This window comes from Acomys minous, assembly GCF_964271855.1.
Source record: "Acomys minous genome assembly, chromosome: 9".
NCBI classification, from domain to species: domain Eukaryota; kingdom Metazoa; phylum Chordata; class Mammalia; order Rodentia; family Muridae; genus Acomys; species Acomys minous.
In genome coordinates this window covers 57,530,685-57,555,024 of record NC_140490.1, presented here as the reverse complement: position 1 = coordinate 57,555,024, position 24,340 = coordinate 57,530,685, and the positions used below count along the sequence as shown (strand labels likewise).

At 46.1% G+C, this 24,340-nt stretch overlaps 1 protein-coding gene and 1 pseudogene across 10 annotated transcripts in view; one reads left to right on the top strand and one right to left on the bottom strand.

The window, feature by feature from the left end:
* Nucleotides 1-22,905, top strand: part of FARS2 (phenylalanyl-tRNA synthetase 2, mitochondrial) — a 402,529-nt gene extending 379,624 nt beyond the window's left edge. For all 9 annotated transcript variants that reach the window (XM_084795449.1, XM_084795446.1, XM_084795443.1 and 6 more), the window contains one exon: nucleotides 22,611-22,905. In XM_084795449.1, the coding sequence (XP_084651575.1) occupies nucleotides 22,611-22,749 (139 nt within the window). In that variant the 3' untranslated portion in view covers nucleotides 22,750-22,905. The remainder of the gene's footprint in view (nucleotides 1-22,610) is intronic.
* Nucleotides 20,112-21,859, bottom strand: LOC311605144 (acidic leucine-rich nuclear phosphoprotein 32 family member E-like; annotated as a pseudogene). Its single transcript has 2 exons — nucleotides 21,357-21,859; nucleotides 20,112-20,791 (listed from the first exon to the last, which is right to left on the bottom strand). The product of its transcript is annotated as an acidic leucine-rich nuclear phosphoprotein 32 family member E-like (transcript).
* Nucleotides 22,906-24,340: the final 1,435 nt, after the last annotated feature.

Genomic DNA, 24,340 nt, shown 5'->3' with positions numbered 1-24,340 from the left:
CATTCTAGACCATTTCTTAAGATTAAGCCATTGTATGACATAGATTTAACAAAAATTGTTCAAATTCTGCCTGTCAATCAGTCCTACCCTGAGAAAACTCGCTACTTCACTATCCCCACCCACTCCTGCCTTCATCTTCCGGTCTCCATCACTTTTGCAGGGCTGACTCCTGACGCCCTTGCAACTCTTCTACCAACTTCTGGACCTCTTTCTGCATGGTTGACTAAGAGAGAAAACAGCACCTCCTGTTTAAGCAAAAGCTAAAGAAACAAACAAGCAACAGAAGCAGAACTGAGACTCACAGCCCCCTTAGTGCAGTGTGAGAAGGACTAGTCAGACAGTGCTGTAGTCTCCTCACCTCACCCCGGCTGCCTCTGCTGCTGTGCTTGAGGATCTTGACCACCTCCCACACCAAGAGCGTGAAATACCCGGCATGCAGCCTCCCAGGCAGCATGGCCACAGGCAAGAATGAGAAACAAGAGTAAAAAGTGCTAATGATTGATTTCTAGTGGATGTCAGTGTGCCTCACACTGTCCTTTCGTTCCATCATGACCAAAGCTTGTAGAAGTAGGTAACTTGCTCAGACACAGCATGGGGTACGGACAGAGCCTGGAACAGCAGCCAGGCTCTAGTTCAGCCATGGGCAGCCAGTCCTCAGTACGTCCCATTCATGCGTTCAACAGTGCTGATGTCAGAAAACACCATGAACCCTGCCATTTTGCTTTCCAGTTTACATATGGTGAGTCTGAAATGGCAACAGGTTGGGTGTGCTGCTATTTTAAGAGGTCCACTACAAATTATCTCCCTTCCTCTGGCAAGTTCTGGCATAACTGAGAAACAGATACAGCAATCAGACAGGTGACAACCACAGTAGAGCTTTATTTCTGACAAGGCTGAATGAGTCTGATGGCTCTTGTGAAGCTGCCTCCCCAGGAATCCACAGCCAGGCTCGCCTCACAGGGGTAGACCCTTGTCTAGAGGTTGGGCCCCTCCTCCCGGAGCCCATGAAGATAGAGCCATGGATTCTGTTCTTCATCCCTTTCCAGACTAGCCTTCCTCCCCAGAAGCAACTCAGGCAGGGGAAGGCAGCATGGTGAACAGCTGGAGGAACCCAGGAGAAACTGTTGATTCCAAGTGGCAGGAGCACAGGGAGGTAACATCAGCACGCTGCACAGCAGGCAAGGGCCAGGCCTGCAGGGACTTTCTCTTCATATCAGAAGTGGTGGCAGCTTAATTGAGCTCCTTAAGCAGGGATGTGGCATCGCCAGATTTCTATTTTTTTTTCAAAGATTCCCACTACCTGTGGGAGATAGTGAGTTGGAAAAAAAGCCAACTGAAGGCATGGGGATGGTCATACAAGGGAGATCATAGTGGCTCATTGAACACCAGGCCAGGCTGGATAGAAGGCTCTGGAGTGGGCTGGTGAGGGCCTATGTGTGGCCTGCTGCCAGCTCCTTTTCTGAGTAAGTACTAACCTGGGTTGGAATGGGCACAGCTATGGAGGAGATCCAGAAGGCATGTGTATCAAGCATGTCAGATGCCTTACGTGCTGTGCCAGGAGCCCCAACCCTGACCTGAGCCTTCAGAGCTCAAAGCTCCCCAAAAACAGTGTGTTCTGAGCTTCATCCTCAATGTGGAAGTGCCTTTCTTCCATCATATTAACAGTTTACTAAGCATCTCAGGGTTGTGACGGCAGTGAAGACAGCAGAGGCAGCTTCTGCCTCCCACCCCTGCAGAAGTGCAGGTGTGATTGACAGGATAAGGAACACATTTGCCTGTTGATGGAAGAGCATCTGGGCCTTCGGTGACTTTGCTTATTGCAGGCCTTCCATGGAGGTAGACAGTCTGCATTCATCTGCCATTCAGCTCGCATCTGCTGAGGTCCCTATGAGGAAAGCATCATGGTAGGCAGTGAGGACAAAACCATGCACAAGAGGGACCAGTCTCTAATCGCTCACAGTCAATGCCAGACTAGTGCCAGACCATCCCCGCACAGTGACGGGCTGGTGCTAGGAGAGCGCATAGAGAGGGAGACAGGGACCTCTTCTGTAGGCAGCTGCAGAGTAGCACACGTTAGAGAAATGGAGTGCGGGGGCACATATGGAACAGAGATCAGTATTCTCAAGATGTGGAGTCAGCCTAGAAGCCTCTCATCAGATGAATGGGCAGAGAAAATGTGGTGGATATACACAGTGGGGTTTCATTCAGCCATAAAGAAGAATGAAATTCTGTCATTTGTAGGAAAGTGAATGGAACTAGAGATCATCATACTGAGGGAAATAAGTCAAACTTGAAAAGACATCATTTGTGTTCTCTCATATGTGGAATCTAGATGTGTATACATAACACACACACACACACACACACGAGAATAGAAGAAGGGGTCTAAAGTTAAGAGAGTGATGGAAAGAAAAGGAGAACATGTCACAATTTCTTTTATGTGGACCTAGATTTAAATACATATTTAAATATATGCATAAGATATGAAAGCAGAAGAGTAACAGTTGGGAGGGAACAACAATGGGGATTGATGAATTATTTGGAGAAACTGGGGAGGTTGAACTCATTGGCCAGTCAGTCTAGAAAAGTCAGCTGATGGTGGCCAATGTTGGCCCCAGCAAATGCACTTGGACCTATGCAACCTTTAGTGTGCTTAACAATGGCATCATCCAACCTAGCAGTAGGGTGCTGCTGCTCTGGATGCTTGATAGTTGGTGCAATAATAAAACTGCAGCAATTCCCAGCAAGCAACAGACAATGTTCAGATGAGTAAAAACAAGCTCACCAATGAGCCATTATATTAACTGACCTCCTTTACATCTGTCCTTCAACAGCATATGTTCTGGTGTGAAATTCTTTAAAGCTAATTCCAAGTTAGATCTTTCCTAATCTTCTAGAGTGGATCACCTTTTCTTATTTCCAATTTCAAATAATATAGTAGATGAATAAATGCCTGTCCTCAGTTCCCTGGTAATAGCCTGCACTTCCTGAAGCATTCCCAAGTTATGCTCAGGAAGATAGTTCCTGCCCTAGAACCATCCCTCCCTTCACTCAGATACCCTGTCTCTAATTCCATAATGACCCTGTGCAAACATTCTCTTTCATGGCAAGCCCTTGATAGGATGGGAGGGGACTCTGAATTTCTCTACACTTAGAAATTACTCCCTCTGCAGTAGTTTACAACAGTGTCCTCCTAAATATTCCTTGTTTATGACATAATGGTACCTCTCTCCCACTTATCACCTTGTCAGTGTTGGTAAATTAAAACCCATCCTCCAGTTGGCTTTGTCCTGGCTCCGCTTTTAGGATTCCCCTGGGCACATCCCCTGTCCTGCTGGGATAGTGAAGGGCCAGCCTCTCTGTCTCCCTTGTGATGTGATGCGCAGAGATCCCAAGACAGGAAAGATCAGTGATTTAAAGGAAACACTTAAGCTTCCTCTCCCAACCCTCCTCCTCCAAGATGCTACAACCAATACATCAGGGCTCTGGCTCTGTGAGCAGAGCTACAGCTAAATCATAGGAAACGTTTAATTAAAAGACAAATGGCAAAATAAGGTTGTGGTGGGTGCTTTCTAATTGTGGTTTGTTAGATTTAATTACTCGTCATAAATTGTGAAAGCTGATCCACAGTGTGCCGTTGTGCGCCCCGTTCTTCTTCATCACAAAGATGTGTTCTCGGCTGCTGACAGCCTCAGCTTCATCTCCAGCGTGCAGCGATTTGATCTCACACGACAGTGACTCAGCAGCTTGCCAAATCCAATTAGCAGCTTTGTGGCTGCTTATTCTGAGCAGCTAGAGCAATGTCTGGCTGTGAACCCCTGAAATCCAAGTCTTCCCGGCCCTAGCACACTTGTGTTTTACCAGCAGTGACCTTTGCCAAGAAGGGAGAGAACAAATGGGAGGTCTCTCAGTGAGTTAGAAAGGTACTTTCCCCACCTTGCCAACCTTTGGTCAGTACTTACTGTAGACTAAGAGAGTTGGAGATTGTAGAACTGGGGAGACAGGGCCCTCAGGGTTGGTCATCTAGTCTCAATGCAAGATTGAGACCCAGAATGTTAGGAACTTTCTCAGGATGACATAGGTGAAATTCCCGTGTCCCTGCAATGCCAACCCCCTGACCCCAGGCATTGCTCCTTTCTTGTACCCCATGTCTACCACTCAGAGCCAAAGCCACCCAAAGGAGGGTGAGGAGGGGTCTCTAAATACCCTGTTCCACCTAGCAGGCAAAGTGGATACTCTCTTTTTTATGTTTGCTGATTGTTACTAAGAAAGTAATACAATGTGTAAAAAAACTTAAGTATGTAAGGTAGCTGTGTAGAAGTATTCCCAAACAAAGATGGGGCTCCTATTTTCATTGGCTAAAGATCCCGTCATAGTTTAAAGGCATTGAGGCGATGCAGTGAAAAGAAAGTAGACAAGAGAAAGAACATCTGTGTTATAGGAAAATATTATGAATCAAAGTGATTTCCTCCTAATATTGAATAAAGGTAGTAGCCAGAAGGGTCTGTAGGGTATCAATTTATTTGCCTGATAACAAAGAGGAAGTAGGACTTCAGGGATAATTTTGCTTAGGGGCCCAGGATTATTATTTAAGCCACTGTTCTAGCCCCAGAGCTCTGCTAGGTGCCTCCTTGGACACACTCCCGAGTTCTGCAAGTCGCTGCTTTTGTTGTTGGAACAGACCCGGAGGCAGTGGTAAATGCTGGGCCTCACTGAACTGCTGAAGGGATCAACATGGCACGGAGATGGCAGCAGTCCTGTCTGTCTCCTGCCACCCATCAGCTCCCCATGTGACAAGAGCAGCATTTCATGTTCATGTCCTATCTGTTGAAAAGGAAACTATAGAACTGTACTCTCCAGTTTTCCACACTGTTTTTCCCCCTGTGGCTAAACATTACTATAGAGAGTGAATTGCAGAGCAACACCAGCCAGGATGTAGCCTCTACATCTCTTTGTTTTTTTATTTTTATTTTATTAATTTATTCATATTACATCTCAATGGTTATTCCCTCCCTTGTATCCTCCCATTCCCCTCTCCCTCCCATTTTCCCCTTACTTCCCTCCCTATGACTGTGACTGAGGGGGACTTCTTCCCCCTATATATGCTCATAGGGTATCAAGTCTCTGCTGGGTAGCCTACATCTCTTTCTGGAAAAGTCACTAGCCCCTTCCTATAGGGTAAGTGCAGCGGAGGTTGAACCAGTCATGGTGGTGGTGACAGAAGACCTGTTGTCCCGTGCTCAGCAAGTTTGTCAGGAGGGACTGTGGGAAGTAGTTTTCCAGTGTTTGACACATGGTGTCGAAATCCCTATTAATATCAGTTCTCTTACTTTTTTTTTTCTTTGTAACTAGGTTCTGGGACACAGAACTTTTTCTCAAAATAAATGTACATGCTGTTAATTAAGCAAGTGAATTAATCCAGCTCATAATTGTAATAACCGTCCTCCTAACTGCTCTCTTTGTTGACTGTTTTGTGGCAGTTGCTATTTAGATCTTACATGCAGTCACTTGTTGCGTAGTCATGTCTCTGTGAATTAATACGTGAAGGAAGGAAGTCCCCGCCACAATGTCATAGCAATCTTAGTTTCTATGGCGCTGTTTAACCAGTAGCAAATCAGTCGCTTAATGACTCTTTTCCCAGGATATTTCCATACTGATAAGTGATGTAAAACTCTATAAAGTATGTTTTATCAGTCTTGTTTAGAATTGTCAAATCTGAGGTTTAATGAGATTTAGCAATTTGGGGGAAAAAAAATCACCTTCCATGTTCTGAGAACAAGTATTTGTAGCCCCGAGCTGTGCTTCTTGCTCTTCGGCTGCGTTGCTTCTCTAAGGTTGACGCCGGAAGTGGAATGCTGCAGTTAGTGACTACAGCATATCATCATCTCGCCAGCCGGCCATGCCAACTCAGGGAAATGCTGGTAATTCTATCTAAGGTAGGGAGTCTCTGGAATAGCGGGGCTTCCGAAACTGTGCGAGACAAACTAATGACGGCAGATGAGTATGCTCTGCTGCTGTCACATCAGCCGTTGCACTTCAGTCTCCTTCACTGAAGGCTTGGCAATCCTGGCTGTACTTTAGTTTTGCTGTTCTAGAGTGGCCGCTTAGTGGGCTAGAACAAGGGGTAAGCGGCTAGGATTAGCCATGTTACCTGGCCTTCCTGTGGCTGTGAGAAAATCTGTTTCCCGTCCAGGCCTTTGCTCCCTAGCTATTTTCAGGGCATCTCTTTGTAGCACAGGGTGTAAAATAAAGACTTTTGTTTTGTTTTGTTTTCGTTCTGCCAACTCAGGACTTTATCATGCCTCCTGGGAATCCCACTAATTCTGGAAAATTCTCATCCCTCTTCAGATGTTGCTTGCCTGTATTGTTCTGTATTCTTCTAGCTTTTGTGTTATTTTTCCGGGCTGCTGCTTCTTTTCTTTTCATTTATTTATTACCTTTCTTTGAGAGGAGCTCGCTGTGTCACCCAGGCTGGCCTCAAGCTCATGATCCTCCGCCACCGCCTCTGAGTTCTGGAATTTCAGGCCTCCTCTCATATTTTTCATTTCTGTAGTTCTCCCTGCTGCTTTCTAAACCAGGTTCCACAGATCTGATTTCCACTTCATTTATCTATGTCTAATATATAATTTAACCCTTCTGCTCCTTTGAAGGCACAACTACAATTTTATTTCTACATATTTTATGTAAAAGTTTTTCTCTAAATTTGCTATGTACAAACACATACATACAAACACACACACACACACACACATACACACACACACACACACACACACACACACACGTTTTTGTCTTGACCTCAAACTTGCAATCCTCTGGCCTTCGTCTCCACTGTGAGGTGTATAGCTTTGGGATTTGACATTGTATTCACTGGGTAATCCCTCATTCTTTCTCCCTTAGTTTCTAATTTTCTTTTGCTAACTATTCTAGGGTTAAGACTTCCCAGAACCAATTTTATGCTGGTTTTTTTAGCCCCAGGATCTGAGTTACTATGAATGGTGGCTCATAAATCAGCTTGCGATACATTTGGAGGTTTGGTTTTTTTTCTGGGTTGTTTCCTTTCCTGTGTCCTCAGAATCCACACAGAGCCAAGAGTCCTCTTCTCTAGTCTTCACTGGTTTGTTGTTTTCCTAGTGTGTGCTTCATTGGAAAGCAAACCTATGCAACATCTACTTTGAAGGGATCTTCCAAATATCCTAAGCTTCCGGCTTCATGTCAGCCTTAATCTTTTCTCAGGTGGATATTAAAATTCGGACTCTAGGCTTTGGTGACCTACACTGTCCTGCCTCTCACCCACTCCAGAGGCAGAAACACTGGAGACAAACACTACTGCCATTTATGTTCCTGGTTTTGGTACCTGGAAATTTCTCCTGTGCTGTCTTACCTCTTCCACCATTTCCTTAAACCATGTTTTCTGTATGTAATTTGTCATTCTGTGTAATTGGCACATCTGGGCGTGTATAGCAGACGCCCTTTAGTTCTATTCTTCTCACATTATCCTAGAACTTCTTAATCATCCTGTCTTATGCTGAACTAAGCGCCACCCACAGAAAAGGCTGCACTTGGAAAGATTCATCCTCCAGTCACCTGTCCCAGCTGTCTGTCCCAGAAGCATCTTCTGCCCAACCTTTGCTCATCCCTTAGCCCAGAAAAGTTCAGCCTCAAGTGAGAGACCTAAACACATCAACACCACCAGTGTCACTTCACAGCATGAAGTGTGACAGCGCCCTTGAACCCGCATCTGAGATGCTGCGTTGTCTCTGAAACTAAGCCAGTCCTCCTGAATGTCTCTGAAACATTTATAGTTGACAAATTCAAGATGAAAAAATTGATTGCCTTTCTCTCCTGTACACTAGAAATCTAAGGTTTTTTTTTAAATGTTTCTTTCCTTGAAGAAAGAAAATACAGAAAGTGAGCACTTCTCTTAACTAAGTCTGAACGTGGACAACTGCAAGTCAATAATGCTGTTGGATGTTTTATTGACTGTGACTTTTACTTTATTAACACTTCGTTCCAAGTTGCTGACAAGGCTCTGCTTACATGACTTCAATTCCTCCTAACTGAGGGAATATTTAGGAACAAATAACACTGCTTGTACTTTATTGAGACCTGGAGAGATCTGGAGATTCATTCAAGTAGCAAGAATGAAGTAACTTTAAAAAAAAAAAGAAGAAGTCTGTCCCAGCCCCCACCCCACCCCAAGCAAAATTGCTTTTTTAAAAAAAATCATTAAATAGTGTTTTAAAGTTGTTCCTTAAAGTTTCATTATGGAACAGCCTTAGGAACACTGCAGGTACTATGCGCTTGAGACATTGGCCACTAGCATCAGATGATGTCCCGTACAGGGTAGAGGCACCTGGACTCCTTATCTGTGACTAATACTTGGGTGGACTTTGAACCTCTAGGAGCACGGCTATCTTCTGGATGCCTGATTAGTATTTTGGTGAATGCCCTAGAATCTGACTAGGAGAAGAGGCCACCCCTAGCAAAAGGAGTGGGGAGGACATTCTGGTGCACATTTGCTTTCCCACTACGCTGGATGAACTGTCAGTTTAGAAGACACGCCGTTAGGGTGTTAATGTAGCAAAGGGGTTGGGTTCTACTGAAACACACACACATATACACATACACACATACACACATACACGCACACACACACACACACACACACACACACACACACACACACACATCACTACCCGGGATACTTGGAAGCAATGGTGCTTGGATAGAAGTTCTGGTGTGACAGGCAGAAAGAAGTCTTTCCTTGAAACAAGAAAACTGACAGGAGAAGGTAACAGATCTGAGCAGGACTCTGTCACTCAGAGGAACAGAAATCAGAATTTGATTTTTTTTTTCAATTTCCTTAGGCCTTGTCTGTAGCATGACCATGCCTGCCACCCCTCCCTTCATGCACCTCACTGGGGCTCCCATCCTTTCAGGTCTTAGCTCTGACATGCCACAGAGAACCTTCCTGACCTTTGAGTTAGTGGACTTTTTATGTAGCCTCATAGCGCCATGTACATCTTCTCCATAACCTTTAACATAATTATAATTTACATTTTTATAATTCTTTGATTAGTCCTTGTCTCATGCATTAGTCTGGGAGCTCGACAAGGGCTTGCTCATGTCTAGTTTGTATTATCTCAACATTAGGTTCTCAAGACTTTGCAGAATACATGGCATAGAGTAGGTGGATGTACACCATTCATTTTCTGAAAGTCCAATAATGAGTTGAGTGGATTGATGTGTCAATGACTATATTCCTGACACTGGAAATAGTGATGTTACATACGATATGGATTACCCTTCCCTTTCTTTCCTCTCTAATCACTGATGATCCTTACTCACCCTAGCTAGGATCATTGTGCCATTTTTCTTCTGGTCAAAAATTAAGGAGTTTAACCAACTGCCATATTTGAAAGAGACCAGCAAAGAGAATCACAAGACACACCTCTAAGCTCCATGACAGGTTACACTGTCGAAGCCTTGGCTAGGCTTCCCCAGAAGCGACCACATTTTGCAGAAAGAACACAAGCATTGTTGGAAGATCCTGTGAGTTCATAAATCGTATAACTTGATGATACTTAATGAAACCGTCACTGCATCATTCCAACCTAGAATACCACAGATGATGCTCACTCTGCCTAGAAAAGCCCTATTTCCCCTCCCCCTTGGTCTCCAACTTCCTGTTTGTGAGGAAATGGCACTATAGATTAGATCCAAAGAGTCTCTTCCCCCCAAAAATTTACAAAGTGATGTCATTAGAAAAATCTGTAAACCTTTCTTTACTAATGTGCAATTCTTTCTAATGTGGTCCTGAGTCTTAAAATATTTACCGGTCACTAAGGAAATAAAAGCTATGCAGCATGGCATTCTACTCCTTAACAGTGGAGTTGGGGAATACCTACAGTAGACTGAGACAGTAACTATGAAGACCGGGCAGAACCGAATGCATCCCAATACTGAAATCCTCCAGGAAGCTCTGATGTGTACTGACTGCCAGCCTCTGTGTGCAGTCAAGATCCCCAGAATGAGGGCCTTTGGTTTGGTTCCTTTTCTCCTCATCTAACAAAATGCTTGACAGAGAGCAGCCCGTGGGAAGATGGGCTCATCTTGCTTTATAGTTTGAGGGTGTAGTCCATCACGTCACAGCAGGCATGGTAGTAGCGGGAGCCTCAGCTAGCTGGTCAGACCGCCATTGGGGAATGGCTAAAACGTAGGGCCCCCCCAGGGAGCCACTTCCTCTAGCTTGGCTGCACCTCAACATTCATCTCCAGCTTCGGTGCAACTGTTCAAACTATGAGACATTTCACATCCAGGCCATAACACCTTCCCACCTCTCTGGAAGGTTCCTATTGTAGCCCAGTCTGACCTTGGTTTTTGGGGGTTGGTAGCTGAAGTATGTATGGGCTTTTGTCTGAGGCTTCTTAGCCAGAACCATGAGCCCACTACTGTGACCCCACCCCCAACACACACACACAACCTCTGTGCCCTGCCCGCTGTGCCTACACTGCCGACTCAGATGCGGTCACTTCTTGAACGTCGCACATGCTTTACCAAACTGGTTATTCCTCTGCACCACTTTTGCATTTGTCCAGCTCTGGTGCCCACCTTCTGCTAAGTGCCATGGTTGTGTTCTAAAAAATGAGTGTCACATGGTTCTGTGATTGTGCAAACATCATACAGTGAAGGTAGGTATGCTGTCATCATATGATACGGACTCCCAGGAGTGTGATTGTGTATGTGGTCTGTCACTGGCCACAACGTCATTATCCAGTGGCATCCTTCTTTCTGATGCTTTGCTTCTACACTACCATTATATCAGGCAGAGCGGCCACTGCATGAATATTCATGTACTGATCAAGCAACTCATTTACATGCCTGTGTCTCCCACAGTGCATACCTCAACACAGGATAAATAGTTGCTGATCAACCAACTGCACAGAAGAAACAATTGCTGATCAATGGGGTGAGCTGGAACTGTAGCTGCCAGAAATCTTCTATAACTGACTTGGTGACCACTGTCATCATGATCAGGAGGAGCCTTCTAACAGCACACACTTAGAGCTGACTCTGTTGACTTGGCTTTGACAGATCTAGGCCAGAGACGAAACTAAAATCACCTCCAAGTCTTCCACACAATTGAAAGGAAGACATTTCTTCATCTTTGTTAGAAGTGTAAGAAGATTGCTAAGGTGTCCAATAGGAGCAAAACCCTGCTGTATTGCGAAGGGAGGATTTTAAAAATCACCTCCACAAGATGTTATGGGGCACCTTGGCTGCTTTGTCTGGAATTCTGGAGGTATTCCACTGAGCATGGCAGAACCCAGAGTGGACCAGCACTGGCATCCACTGGCATCTCTGTTGTTTAAGTTTTAGTTTAAATATAATATAAATTCCTAACTTCTGGCTTATTTCAGGCAACACTCCTTGAGTTTCCCTTTTCATTGTGGTAGAAGTTACTCAGCACTTGCCACTTGTGCCACTTTTCAGTGTGCAGTCAGTGGCATTAAGCATATGCACATTTTGTAGCCATCACCTCTGCCCATCTCCCCAGCCAGCCACCCTGTGCCACTAACCAGTGCTCACCTGCCCAGCCACTGAGCTTCTCTGTGTATTTGACAGCCCACTGTCTGTATATTTGGCTTTTAGGCATTCTGCATAGCACAGTCATGGAATACTGGCCTTTCTTGTATAGTTTGTTTCACTGAGTGCTGGGTCCTCAGTGTTCATCCATGTTATCACATGTATCATGTGTGCATCACCTGAGCCTTTCTGCATATGCCAAAACAAAGGCTTTGCCACGCCGACTGCACATGCAGTAAGATCAGTTTTTAACAGTAAGCCTGAAATTGTGAAACAATTGCCCTGATTTGTTTGTCTTAATCAACTACTTTTAAGCCCCTGTGACTATGTACCTATACTGTAGAGTAGGAGCCTGTATCAGGCTAGAAGCTGGCCCCAGAGCCTTGAGCTGAGAAGCAGTAGTAAGAGAGATGTTCAAAGACTTCCCAAAGTAGTTATTTTCAGTCTTATTCACACAAAGATCCAGAACCTCGGCCCCACCCTGCAGGAGGCCTGGACTCCACCTCCCTCCCCATGCTTGCTTGGCAGAAGCCTCTGCTCAAGAGTACCAGAAGTTATGGGGAGTGTTGAGAGGGGAAAAAAAAACTGGGGGTGCTTTGAACTTCCCAGAGGACTTGGCAGGTGTTTGATGTTCAAAAGCACTTCTTGCCTATAAAATGTCTCTACAGAGCTCTTAAGCTGCCGACTGAGGCTGACCAGGGAGTGGACTGGTGGGGGTAGCCCGGCTCAGTTCCTTCTTTCCCAGCTGCTGGCCCTGCCTCTACCATGGCCTGTGTGGGAGTTGTCTTTCCCCAGGCAGAAACTGTCAGAGAAACCATCTGGTCCAGTTTCTTATGACTGACTCCAAGGAACAGAAATCCCTCTGGGAGATAGCAAGTTGGCAGTGGCAGCGAGACACTTGTCTGAGGCTAGCTCCCTGTCTAGCAGAGAACTACAGAGAGGCAGAGCTCAGAAGGGCCTCCAGGGAGCGCCAGACCGAGAAGACAATGTGTTCTGAAAATAAGGCAGCAGGCCGCTTAGCTGTTGTTATAGTTAGATAGGAAATGTCCCCCAGAGCTTCATATATTGAGGGTTTAGTTGCCAAGCTTTTGGAGGATGGTTTCCTGGGGTCTCTGACTTAATCACTGATTTATTCTATTGATATATTTATATTATGACACTATTGGAAAGTAATGAAAGCCAAAAGATTTCCTGTGTCCCCTGGGCTATACCTTGCCCTGGCCCCTTCCTCTAACTCCTGTCTCCACTTCTTATCTACCATGCTATGAGCCTCCTTCTTACCAAACAGACAGGACCACGTAACCATGGCCCTAACCCTTTGAAACTGTGAGCCAAACAAAAATGTACTCCATTGTTCCTGTCCAGTGTTTGGCCATGGCTATGTAAAAGTGACTGACTTGGGAGGAGGGGAGATGAGGGTGGAACCCAAGTCCAGAGTGCCTTTTGGATGGCTGGACACCCACTGGCCATAGGATGCCTCTTGGCATTGGTCTTCTAAGCAGTAACTTCTGCTGCTGAAGCTAGCCCACTGCTCTTCATTCTCCTACTATCCCTCACATGAGGAATGAGTGCAGCTGGTGCCCAACTCAGCCCTCTGCTTCCTTCCATGCAGTTGTTAGGTTCCTCCACAGTCTCCCTTCCCCCCTGTTTACTCAGAGACATTAGAGCCCACCTCTCACTTCTAACAAAAATAAGACCAGGCAGGTGACTCGCCCACACTTGCCGGTCACTACCCATGCTCATGAGCCTGGCCTCCACCTCCCACCCTCCATTTATTCAGACCAGGCCCAAATCCGTGCTTCGTGCTTTATCAGGAATAGCTCTGACTATCTCCAGACCAGTGTCAGATTCCAGATTCCTTAAAGTGGGTTAAAAATAGAATAGGACTGTGCATGCAATAGAACCCCTCCTTTTTGTTTCACTTCCAGCACTTCCAAAAGATTAAAATGATAATAATCCAAAATAACAATGTCCTATAACAATAATCCAAAGCATTAAAATAATAATCCAAAACAATAACCCAAAAGATTAAAACTCCAAGAGTTTTCTAATTCATATGGTTTGAGCAGTATGAAATTTTATGTCGCCTCACTCATTGTTTGTCCAACATAACCTTGTTGCATACATAACTCACCCATCAATCATCTAGTGGCTTTTCTCAGATATCAGATCAGCTGTGTGATATAAAAGTCCTTGAGTCAAGTAGACTTTAATTTAATAATGGCCCAAAGCTCAAGAGTAGGGACAATGGCAAAAATTTTGCTATATAGTTGCGATTGTTCCGTTTCACTGTTTTAACCTCCTTTTTAAAAATTGTTATTGATTCTTTGTGAGCTTTCATATCATGCACCCCAGCCCCACTCATCTCCCGATCCCTTCATATCCGCCCTTCACTCTTGCAACTCCCCCACCGAAATAAAACACATGCACACGCACACGCACACGCACGCACACACACACACACAGCATAGGAAACATCTCATCATGGAAGCAATAGTGTGTCACAGTGTGTCCCACAGTACACCACTCTGTCCACACATCTTCACTTGCAGGTGTTCATTGCAGTGAGTCACGGTCTGGTTCGAAGTCTCTGGTTTCTGTGACATCAATATTGGGTCCTCAGTGGAACTCCTCTTGGATATCCTGTTGTTACCCTGTGTCATGGAGATCCTGCAGCTTTCATCAGCAGGATTGGCCCTTTCACCAGTCACAACTGTTCACACATGATATAGATTTTGACTGGGGCCAACTCAGGAGTGCTTGATCTGGGCCTGGGTGGTACCTGAGCTGGTCAGTACACCACCTCTCCTTTCTGTGCACCACCAGGCTGAGCTCTCCACCACTGCTCTAGCTGGGCCATCCAATGCTACCAGAAGCAGGAGGCAAGGTCAGCTCTCCTGCTCCCATGCCCTCTAGAGCCAGCTCCACTGTACTGCCCCGTCAAGATCTGGGGCTACCCACTCTCCCAAGTGCTGTAGCTTTTAAGGGGTTAGACCACCTCTTCTGCTCTCACACCCTTGGGGCTGGCTCACCTGTGCCTTTGCCATCAGGGCCAGCTCCACTGTGTTGCCTAGGCAAGATGCAGGGCCTCCTCTCCAGTGCTACAGCCAGTGAGAAGGCAGAGCTAGCTTTTTACCATTATCCCTCAGGGTGGGGGTGGGGTCTGCCTTCCAACTATTGACTGTGGCAAAGGGGCAAGGGGGAGGGTTGGCATCACCCACCTCAGGACTCTCCTGTGCTCTCCCCTGGGGTCAACTCTCCCAACTGCCTCCAGTGCCCCCTCAGGCCACCTCACAGCAGAGGCAAGCTCTCTCTCACACACCCTCGAGCTGGCTCACCCATGCCCTCCGCCACTAGTGCCAAGTCTACTTTCCTACTCAGACGAGGTGCAGAGCCCGCTCTCTCAAGTGCTGCAGCAAGCAGGGAACAGGGGCAGTTCAACCTGCTTTCGTGACCCCAGGGCCAGCTCTCCCAACTGCCAGAAAATGGCAGTGGGGGTGGCTTTAGGCTCTTAATGTGCTTAAAGTTTAAGTCAAATCTCATCAAAGACATATATAATTAGGAAAATATATCTGTAGTGTTTGTTTCTATACCTAGTATCAGGCAGCCACTTTGGGGGGGCGGTTAGAATGTATCCTCACCAATAAGGGGCTAATAGTGTTGAACATCCACTTGTGAGAGCCAGGCTCTGACGTAGCTGCTGTATAGGCTCCCTTCCAGTTCTCAGAGACCTAAGGAGGAAATGGAGGTCTTACTCCACAGGCACAAGAGGTCACACAAACTGCCCTGGACCTCACAGCAAAGAGAGTAGGAATTGGAACCAGGTTTCTCTTACTGCAAAGTCAAATTCTTCTCTGGTCTCCCACATCCCATCAGCTAGCTCCCTGATCTATTCTTGGAAGTGACATGGAGCTGTCTCCACTCGCTCTTCTTCTTTTTGCCACCTCACGCCTCTTGCCTGGGGTTCAACAAGCCTCACTCTCTCCATTGAGCAGAGTAGTTGTGACATGGGACATCAGCATAAACTTGTGTCTCTAACAAGCACGAATCAGTTGAAGACAGAGCCAAGGACTGAGCTTTCTTACTTGGCTGGTGGAACTCTTCTGGACAGCATCTTTTCTCCTCTGAGTAATCTCGATGTGGATAGGCAATGTCTTCAGTGCCCACTGGTCATGCCTGATCTATTCTGGGAGGTGTCAGGCAAACCATCCAAGAACACAGAGTGGCTGCTCTGTCACAGATGGAAAAAGCAGACTATTGTGGATGCTGTAGGAGCGAGGCTTGAGCTGCATATGAGGAAAGGTTTTATTTCAAGTTCAGAGCTAGTTTGGTTGCCACGGAGAACCTAGTGGTTGTATAAGAGAATTCCTCCCTCCCTCACCAGCACTCTGACCCATTGTTCTTTCTTTCCAGCAGGGCTCACAGCTCTCTCCCTTCAGAAAATCCCCAGTGGCATGCGTGGCGCTGAGGAGCACTGTTTACTCTCCACAGTACTTGAGTAACTGTTCACTTTATCACTCTATCCATTTTGTTTGGTTTCAAGATATTTATTGCCCAGATTTTCACATTAGAACTAACATAAATAAGCGTATTTATGGGATGCAATGTAGTATTTTAAGCTACGTGTAATGATAGAATAATCAAGGTGTTCGGCATATTTGTCACCTCAAACATTATCATCTCTTTGTGTTGACAACATTTAAAATTCTCTCATAGCTGATTTAAATTATCAAGGTAGAATTGCTAGCTGTCATCATCTGCTTTGCCATGAATCACTTGCATCTTCCATAACTTTGCCCCTGTTGACCTTTCATCCCCACCCCAGCCTCTGGCAGCCCTACTCTTTCTTTTTGGAGACTCGCTTCTTTAGGTTCCACACATAACAGAGCATATGCCATGTGTCCTTCTGTGTCTGTCTTATTCCATAAAGCATAATGTCCTCTGTGATTATCCCTGCAGCTGCAATGACAGGATCTTACCTTTTTAAAGACTGAGTAGTATTCCACTGAGTTTGTGTTCCCCATGCATTCTCTTTCCTGCCATTCCCTGATGGATGCTTGTGGTCATGCATATCTTGGCTGTATGGATATTGTCCAGTAAGCCTGGGGTACGGGTATCCTCCCAACACAGGAATTACAACTTCCTTTGGATGCATACCCAGGAGTGCTGAGCCCTTTTAAGCATAAGCTTGACAGTTCTTTACTGATCCAGACTTGACTGTTCTCGACTCCTACGCAGCTTTATCTGTGGTCTAAAGTTAGGAGTCTGGGAGGAGAAGGCACTAAAACAGAATCCCTCTCTGTTGGCTGGCCCACTGTCCTGCCAGCTCTCCCCATAGCTCACATGGGATTGCCTGTCCCAGCTCTCAGCTTTTGCCTGAGCATCTGGACTTGGGTAAGCCTTGGCATTCACAGCTGAGCGGGGAACAGGACCCAAGAGAAAGTAAGTCATGTTCCTCATTTCCCCCATTGGCCTAGACTTCCAAAAGGAGGAATAGATGGTGGGCTGGTTGGGAAAAACACAAAGGTGGTGCTATTGGCACAGCAATGCATCCTGAATCACTCAGAAGCAGACAACGGTGGTCACGCATGGCTGCCTTGTGTCCAGTGTTTATAGGCAGAGTGACTCTGGTTTCTGCAGTGCTCAACTCTGTAACTAGAGATCAGAACCATGCCAGTGAACAAGGGAAAGTCCATGTGCTGACAAGAAGAAACTCAGACTTTTCCTGTTGCATGCAGAGTGGCACAGCTGGCTTCACTGCCACGTGGCTGCCAGCCCCTTACTGCCTGCTGGCCCAGTGCTGGAAAACAGATTGTCCATTTTCTTCCTGTGCTCCTCTCTGTCCAGCTCAGCGCCTGCAAGATGCTTTTTGTTGAATGACTGACTAAAGCAGTCTATAAATGAACAATTCCTAATAGAAAACACTGTAAGAAACTTACATCAAAATCTTTAAAAAAAAAAAAAAAGGCAAAAAGGCAAGTTCTAGCCAGCAGCCAGCTCGTTTTACCATCAGCCAGTATTAGAAGGCAATGAAATTTTAAGTGTTGTTTTTCCACTTTCTTCCATTTTGTTAACAAAAGAATTTGATGGACACACACCGCTGTCACTGAACAATGGATAATCTTATATTTTTTCCCCATGAGTAGAAACTGTAATGTAGAACCAGGTGTAGTGGTGCACACTTGTAATCCCAGCACTAGGGGAGGCAGTAGAGACAGGCAGATCTCTATGAGTTCGAGGCCAGCCTGGTCCACAAAGTGAGAGCCCAGGACAGCCAAGGCTACATAGAGAAACCCTGACTCAGAAAAAAAGAAAGGGAAAGAAACAAAGAAACAAAGAAACAAAGAAAGAAAGAAACTGAAGTACATAAAAGGGAATTTTGATTTGCCTTATAAAGGCCCAGGTTGTATTGCCCACTCTGCTTATCCCAAACACTGGGCCCTATGAATTGGATAGAAAGCTATAGCAACTACCTGCTGCCCAGACCCCAGAACTGCACCTTGTTTTCCTGCTCTCTGGGCCCTCTTTTCACAGCCACCAGCTTGCTGCCCAGACCACCTTTGAATGATCCCTACAGTAGGAAAGTCCCCTATCAGTGCCTTCCTGGTCTATGTGTTCCATTCGTAGACCATCCGGATCATCCTAGTCTACAGCCATGCCCTCTCCTAGTCAAAGAAGTGAAGGGCTCATTCTGTGTCTTTCTTGGTTGTTTTAAAGTGATAACTGCTATTAGAAGAAGCTGGATATATCTACTTCCTGTAACTATGAGAAATGATGAAGTGTTTATTTGGGTGCATAGTCTATTGCCTTCAATCCATGACCAATTGATTCATTAGTTTTGAGCGTATAGACACATACGAGGTAGGAGCACATGATCAAAAAGACTCATTTACCCAATGGCTGGGTGTGAAAAAAGAAGGAGCTGAGGTCCCCTTGGCTCCCTCTAGAACCTGTTCCCAGTAACCTAAGGCACCCCCACTATACCCTACATCTTTTTACTTTTTAATTTATTATAATTTATTCAGTTTAGACTGTTATCCCCTAGCTCCCTCTCCCCTAGACCTCTGACAGAAGGGGACCTCCTCCCCACCATATGACCACAGCTGTCAGGACTCATCCTGATAGCCCACTTCCCCTTCCTCTGTGTGTCCACCTGGACTCCCCAACAAAGGGGAAATGATCAGACGAGGGCACCAGAGTTCAAGTCAGAAGGAGTCCCTGCTCCCCCCACAACTGTGGAGAATGAGCTGTCCATTGGCCAGATCTGAACAGGGGTCTAGGTTTACTGCATGCATTGTCCTTGGTTGGTGCAACAGTGTATGCAGCCCCCATTGGATCCAGACGCACTGGCCTCGATGGTCTCCTTGTGGGGCTCCTGAACCCCCTGGAACCTTCCCTTCTCCATTCATCCATACCACTCTCAGTGATCCACCAGCGAGCACTGAGTTCCAGCAGTGAGTTAGCATCTGTCCCAATCCCTGGCTGCATGGAGTCTATCAGAGGACATCTATGTTAGGCTAATATTCACTTATAAGTCACCCACAGAAAGGGCTTGATTGGCTGGGTGCGGTGGTGCACACCTGTAATCCTAGCACTCAGGGAGGCAGAGGCAGGCAGATCTCTGTGCGTTCGAGGCCAGCCTGGTCTACAAAGATAGTGCAGGACAGCCAAGGCTCTGTGTAACCAAGAAAAGCTGTCTTGAAAATCCAGAGGGGGGAGGGCTTGACTGCAAGTCTGGACTTACATTATTATCAGGCTCCGTAAAGCCTTGAACTGGATCATGGAACAGAACCTCCAAGTCCATGACCTACACCGCTGAGGAGAACCCTCTCACTCCACTTCTGCTTTCCAAATTGTGACCGGAAAGCCCGCCAGTGCCCTCACCCTACCCCAAAAAACTGCCTTCAAATTAATGATATCTGGATCACCTCTTTTATTTTTTTTTTCTGAATCAAGACTGTGTTTATTTTTTTTAATTTTTTATTAATTTATTCTTATTACATCTCAATGGTTATCCCATCCCTTGTATCCTCCCATTCTTCCCTCCCTCCCATTTTCCCCTTATTCCCCTCCCCTATGTCTGTGACTGAGGGAGACTTCCTCCCCCTGTATATGCTCATAGGGTATCAAGTCTCTTCTTGGTAGCCTGCTATCCTTCCTCTGAGTGCCACCAGGTCTCCCCCTCCAGGGGACGTCGTCAAATATGAGGCACCAGAGTTCCTGTGAAAGTCATACCCCACTCTCCACTCAACTGTGGAGAATGTTCTGCCCATTGGCTAGATCTGGGTAAGGATTTAAGGTTTACCGCCTGTATTGTCCTTGGCTTGGATCACCTCTTTTAAAAAAAAAATCAGCTTTATCATTCAAGAAATTATTGCCATTTCAATTACAGCTGAGTGTTAATTTATAGATAAATTTAAGACATTATGAATGAAATGCATCAAACTACACCTCTATAAAAGCATCCATGTTTTAATTATGGGCTAAAAATGTCTAGTACATTAAGCATGAATTATAAAAATCCAGACTCTAAATACAGTGCTAGAGAATCTCACAATGGAAGGATGAAAGAAAATTCTTTTCGACCTACATCATGATCAGCAGACTAGCAAATCTTAATCAGAATGATAAGGCCAAAATAGTGAAACCTCACTTTTCCTATAAAAAGTTACACATCATCTCCTATAGGGACAGCTATCACACATAAAGAAACAAAGGCAATGTGATTGCTGCCCTGCCCACACAGGAGTGTCAGGCATCCTCCTCCTGAGGGATCTAGTCATCATCTTCCTCTCCATCATCTTCAGCATCTCACTTTCTTTTCTCTCCCCACAGACCCTCTTCTTCCTCCCCTTTCTCCCCTTCATCAGTGTAATCTTCATCCTGAATTTCTTCTTTCATTAAGTGTGAGAGGCCCACCTACCCTTCTCCCTCTCCCACTTCTGAACCAGCTTCATCTCATCTTCTTCTTCCTCCTCATATCCTTCCAGTAGACTAGATTCTTCGCCTTCCTCATCTTCATCTCCATCCTTATCATCCTCTTCTTCTGAGTCTGGAGCCTCATTGTCCTCCTGATCACATCCATTCAAGCATGTGATCTGCTGAACAGTTTGAAAATACTTTCTCTGTAATCTTCCAGGTTTCTCATCTCACAGCTAAACTAGTCAAGGCTTTTCAATATATACTCACTTTTAATTGGACACTAGCCCAAGGGCCATGTCCCATGAAAGACTTCACTTACCAGGAGATTTGGATAGATGTGAGGACTTCCCATTGGGATTCTAGGTGAGAGAAGTATGGGAGATGAGGAAATAGAAGGATCCAGAGGGTCCTAGAAACCTACAAGAAGAACATCATGACAGGCAGACCTGGGCCCAGGGGTTCTGCTCAAACTACTGTACCAACCAAGGACAATGCGTGCAGTAAACATGAACCCCTACTCAGATCCAGCCAATGGACAAGACATTCTCCACAGTTGTGTGGAGGTCAAGGACTGACTCTGATACAAACTCTGGTGCCCCATATTTGACCACACCCCCAGATGGGGAGGCCTGGTGGCACTCAGAGGAAGCATAAGCAGGCTACTAAGATGAGACTTGATATCTATGACCATATAGTGGGGGAGGAGGTCCCCCTTGGTCACAGACATAGGGGAGGGGAATAGAGTAAAAGCGGGAGGGAGGGAGGAATGGAAGGATACAAGGGATGGGATAACGATATAGATGTAATCTGAATAAATTAAATTTTTAAAAAAGATTTTGCAGCACTTCGACTGTGCTGAGCTCTTTAATTTTGTTTCCACTCAGATTGAAGTAGGTAAGATTCAGACTCTTCTCTGACAGGACTTCCAGGTCTCCAGAAATTATGTTGTCACTAAGTTCCAACTTCGGCAGTTTATTTAAGCTGGGAAGCTGCACCAAGGAACTTAGTTCCACATTGGCCATACTAAGAAACTCCAGCTCTTTTAAGTTTTCCCTCAGGCCTTCAATCTCCCCATTGACACACAAGCAACTATCAAGGACCAACAACTGTCACCTCCTCTCGGGCTCTGTTCTTCAACTCCAGGTTAACCTTCTTCATCTCCATGTCCTCCTCCTTTCCCTTCGCCTGCCCCCACCCCCACCCCAACCCTAAAAAAACCTCTAAAGGTCTGGAGACGAATGAAAAGAGATGCAAAGACAACCACCCACTACCACCCAGGTGTGGGGAGAAAGAAAAGAATAGCAAATGGAGTCCGATGACTTGGGATTAACTCAGCTGCCCCCACCTCCTAGTCCACACACCTGCGCGTGCACACTCAGGCATGAACACACTTCCACACACCTGCGCGTGCACACTCAGGCATGAACACACTTCCACACAGAGAGAGATGCGTGCCCGCCTGCAGCTCCTTCCCCTTCAATAGCTACTGCGAGATCTCAGCAAGTCTTATTTAGGGTTTCTATTGCTATGAAGAGACACCATGACCATGGCAGCTCTTATAAAAGAGAGCATTTAATTGGGACTGGCTTACAGTTCAGAGGTTTAGTCCAGTGTTATCATGGAGGAGGCATGGCAGACATGGTGATGGAAAGAGCTGAGAGTGCTACATCTGGATTAGCAGGAAGAGAGTGTGACACTGGGCCTGGCTTGAGCTTCTGGACCCTCAAAGCCTACTCCTAGTGACACACTTCCTCTAACAAGGCCACAACTCCTAATAATGTCACTCCCTGGGAGCCTGTAGGGGACATTTTCTTTCAAACTAGCACACAGCATGAAGGAACCAGCGTCTCCGCTATTCAAGCTGCTGTTTCTCTATCACCCTCTCACACACTCAAAAGATGTGGTCCTTAGTGGCAAGTGGTACTTCCATGATGACATATGACTGATGCCTGGCTCCTGTCCTACTAGGTGTGCTCATAGCAGCTGACACTATACCATTGTGACATAGCAACTACTATACACAAATAAGCCATATTGCTGTCGATCCATGTGCAGACATGTTTTTCACTCACCTACTTGCATTTCCCTGTCCTCTACAGGACACACAGGACCAGCCACTGCTACCGCATCACCTACCGCCACATGGAGCGGACACTGTCCCAGAGGGAAGTCAGCAGTGTCCACCAGGCTGTGCAGGAGGCCGCTGTGCAGCTGCTGGGTGTGGAGGGCCGATTCTGATACCATGGCTTTACCCAGGCAGCAGCCTTTGTGGAGCTCCAGGACTCACTGGAGATGGGTAAACTACAGTGCTTGTGAACTGGAGCATCTGTCATTGTTTGACAAATGGGTCTGGTTTAGGAGTTTCAGGAAATAAAGGATCACTTTGGAGAAGCATTGACATAGCATTTGTCTTTTATTTGGGGGAAGGAGAAAGCAAGCACTGATTGGAGTTCCCTGCTATTTGTTTAGAGATGCTTGGCCCATTGACTCTCCGTGTGGTTAATTGGTCCCTGGGTTCCATTAAGCACCAGGCATGATTCTCACCTGACAGGCTTTTCCACCCATGTAATGAGTGAAGCCACAGAGAGACCAGCCTCAGAAACTGTAGATAGCGCCCGCATGCCTAGTGTTTGTGTGCTTCCCTTGGCTGTATGCCACAGATCCTACATTTTGACAAAGTGGAGGTTCGTGGCAACCTGTGTTGAGCATGCCTGTCATCCCCATTTTCTTTCAGCTCAAATCATGTCTTAGCAGTTTTTTAATTGGGGTAAATAAATATATGGGTTTTCTAACATAAAGGTAATGTGCACCCCACAGAGGGTAGGTAGTATGAGGTAAGCCTAACTTCCACATGCACTGGGAAACCAAAAGATGCCTATGACTTGCTTCGTGATGAATTCACTTTTTCACAGTGGTCTGGAACCAGATCATCATCACCAGCCCAAGCCTGTCCAGGAAGCCTTTGAATTCCTGCCATCCTTTCTCCCTTCTCTTCTTTGTTTTGCAAAGGGCAGGCTTCAAAGAGGCCACTGATGAAATGCCAGGGCTTCCCTTGAAAGTGGAGAGTCACATCTCTAAACTAGGCAAGGCAGCTATTTGCTTTCATAAACCCGAGGCCAGGGCGGGGGACAGCCCCTTGGCCCTGGGATTGGACCTCCCTGCCTTCTGCCCTAATGCACAGGAAGGAAAGGACCAAGAACTGCCCTCAGTCCAGGAGACACACAGAGGGCCAGGGCGGCCAACTCCCCAGGTTGTTCCCTGCAGGATGCCTCCACTTCCTAAGGAAGGCAACCTTTAAGGGAGAGCACAGGGCTTTGATGTCTCCCCCTTTCCATCCCGGGCACTTTGTAGTCTGCTTGCTTCACTCATGACCAGCCTTAATAATCAGATTCCAGGCCTGACAAGATGCTGGAGGCTGATGGAAGACTCCTGAGTGCTGAGATAAATATTTGATGAGAGGTGGCCATTATCGGCAAGCATGTAGGGGGTGGGCAGCTGCTCAGAGTGTGGCTGTGTTTGGAAACAGGCTTGTTGCAGATATAATTAGCTAAGAGGACATCTTATGGGTGAGTAGACCCTGCTCCAAAATGGCTGGTATCCTTCTGAGAAGGGGACCACATGAAAACAAAAGAAACCAGCCCAGCTATCTATGAAATTGGAATTCCCAATGCTTGCCAACAAGCCATGGAAGACAGGGGAACAAAGATCTGCTCAATGCTTGACATCAGACTTCTGTCCCCCAGAACTGTGACAAAGTACATTTCTAGTTTGTGGCAGGGGATAGTCATGGAAACCTAAAATAGTACCTAAAACAGAGAGGCCACTTCCC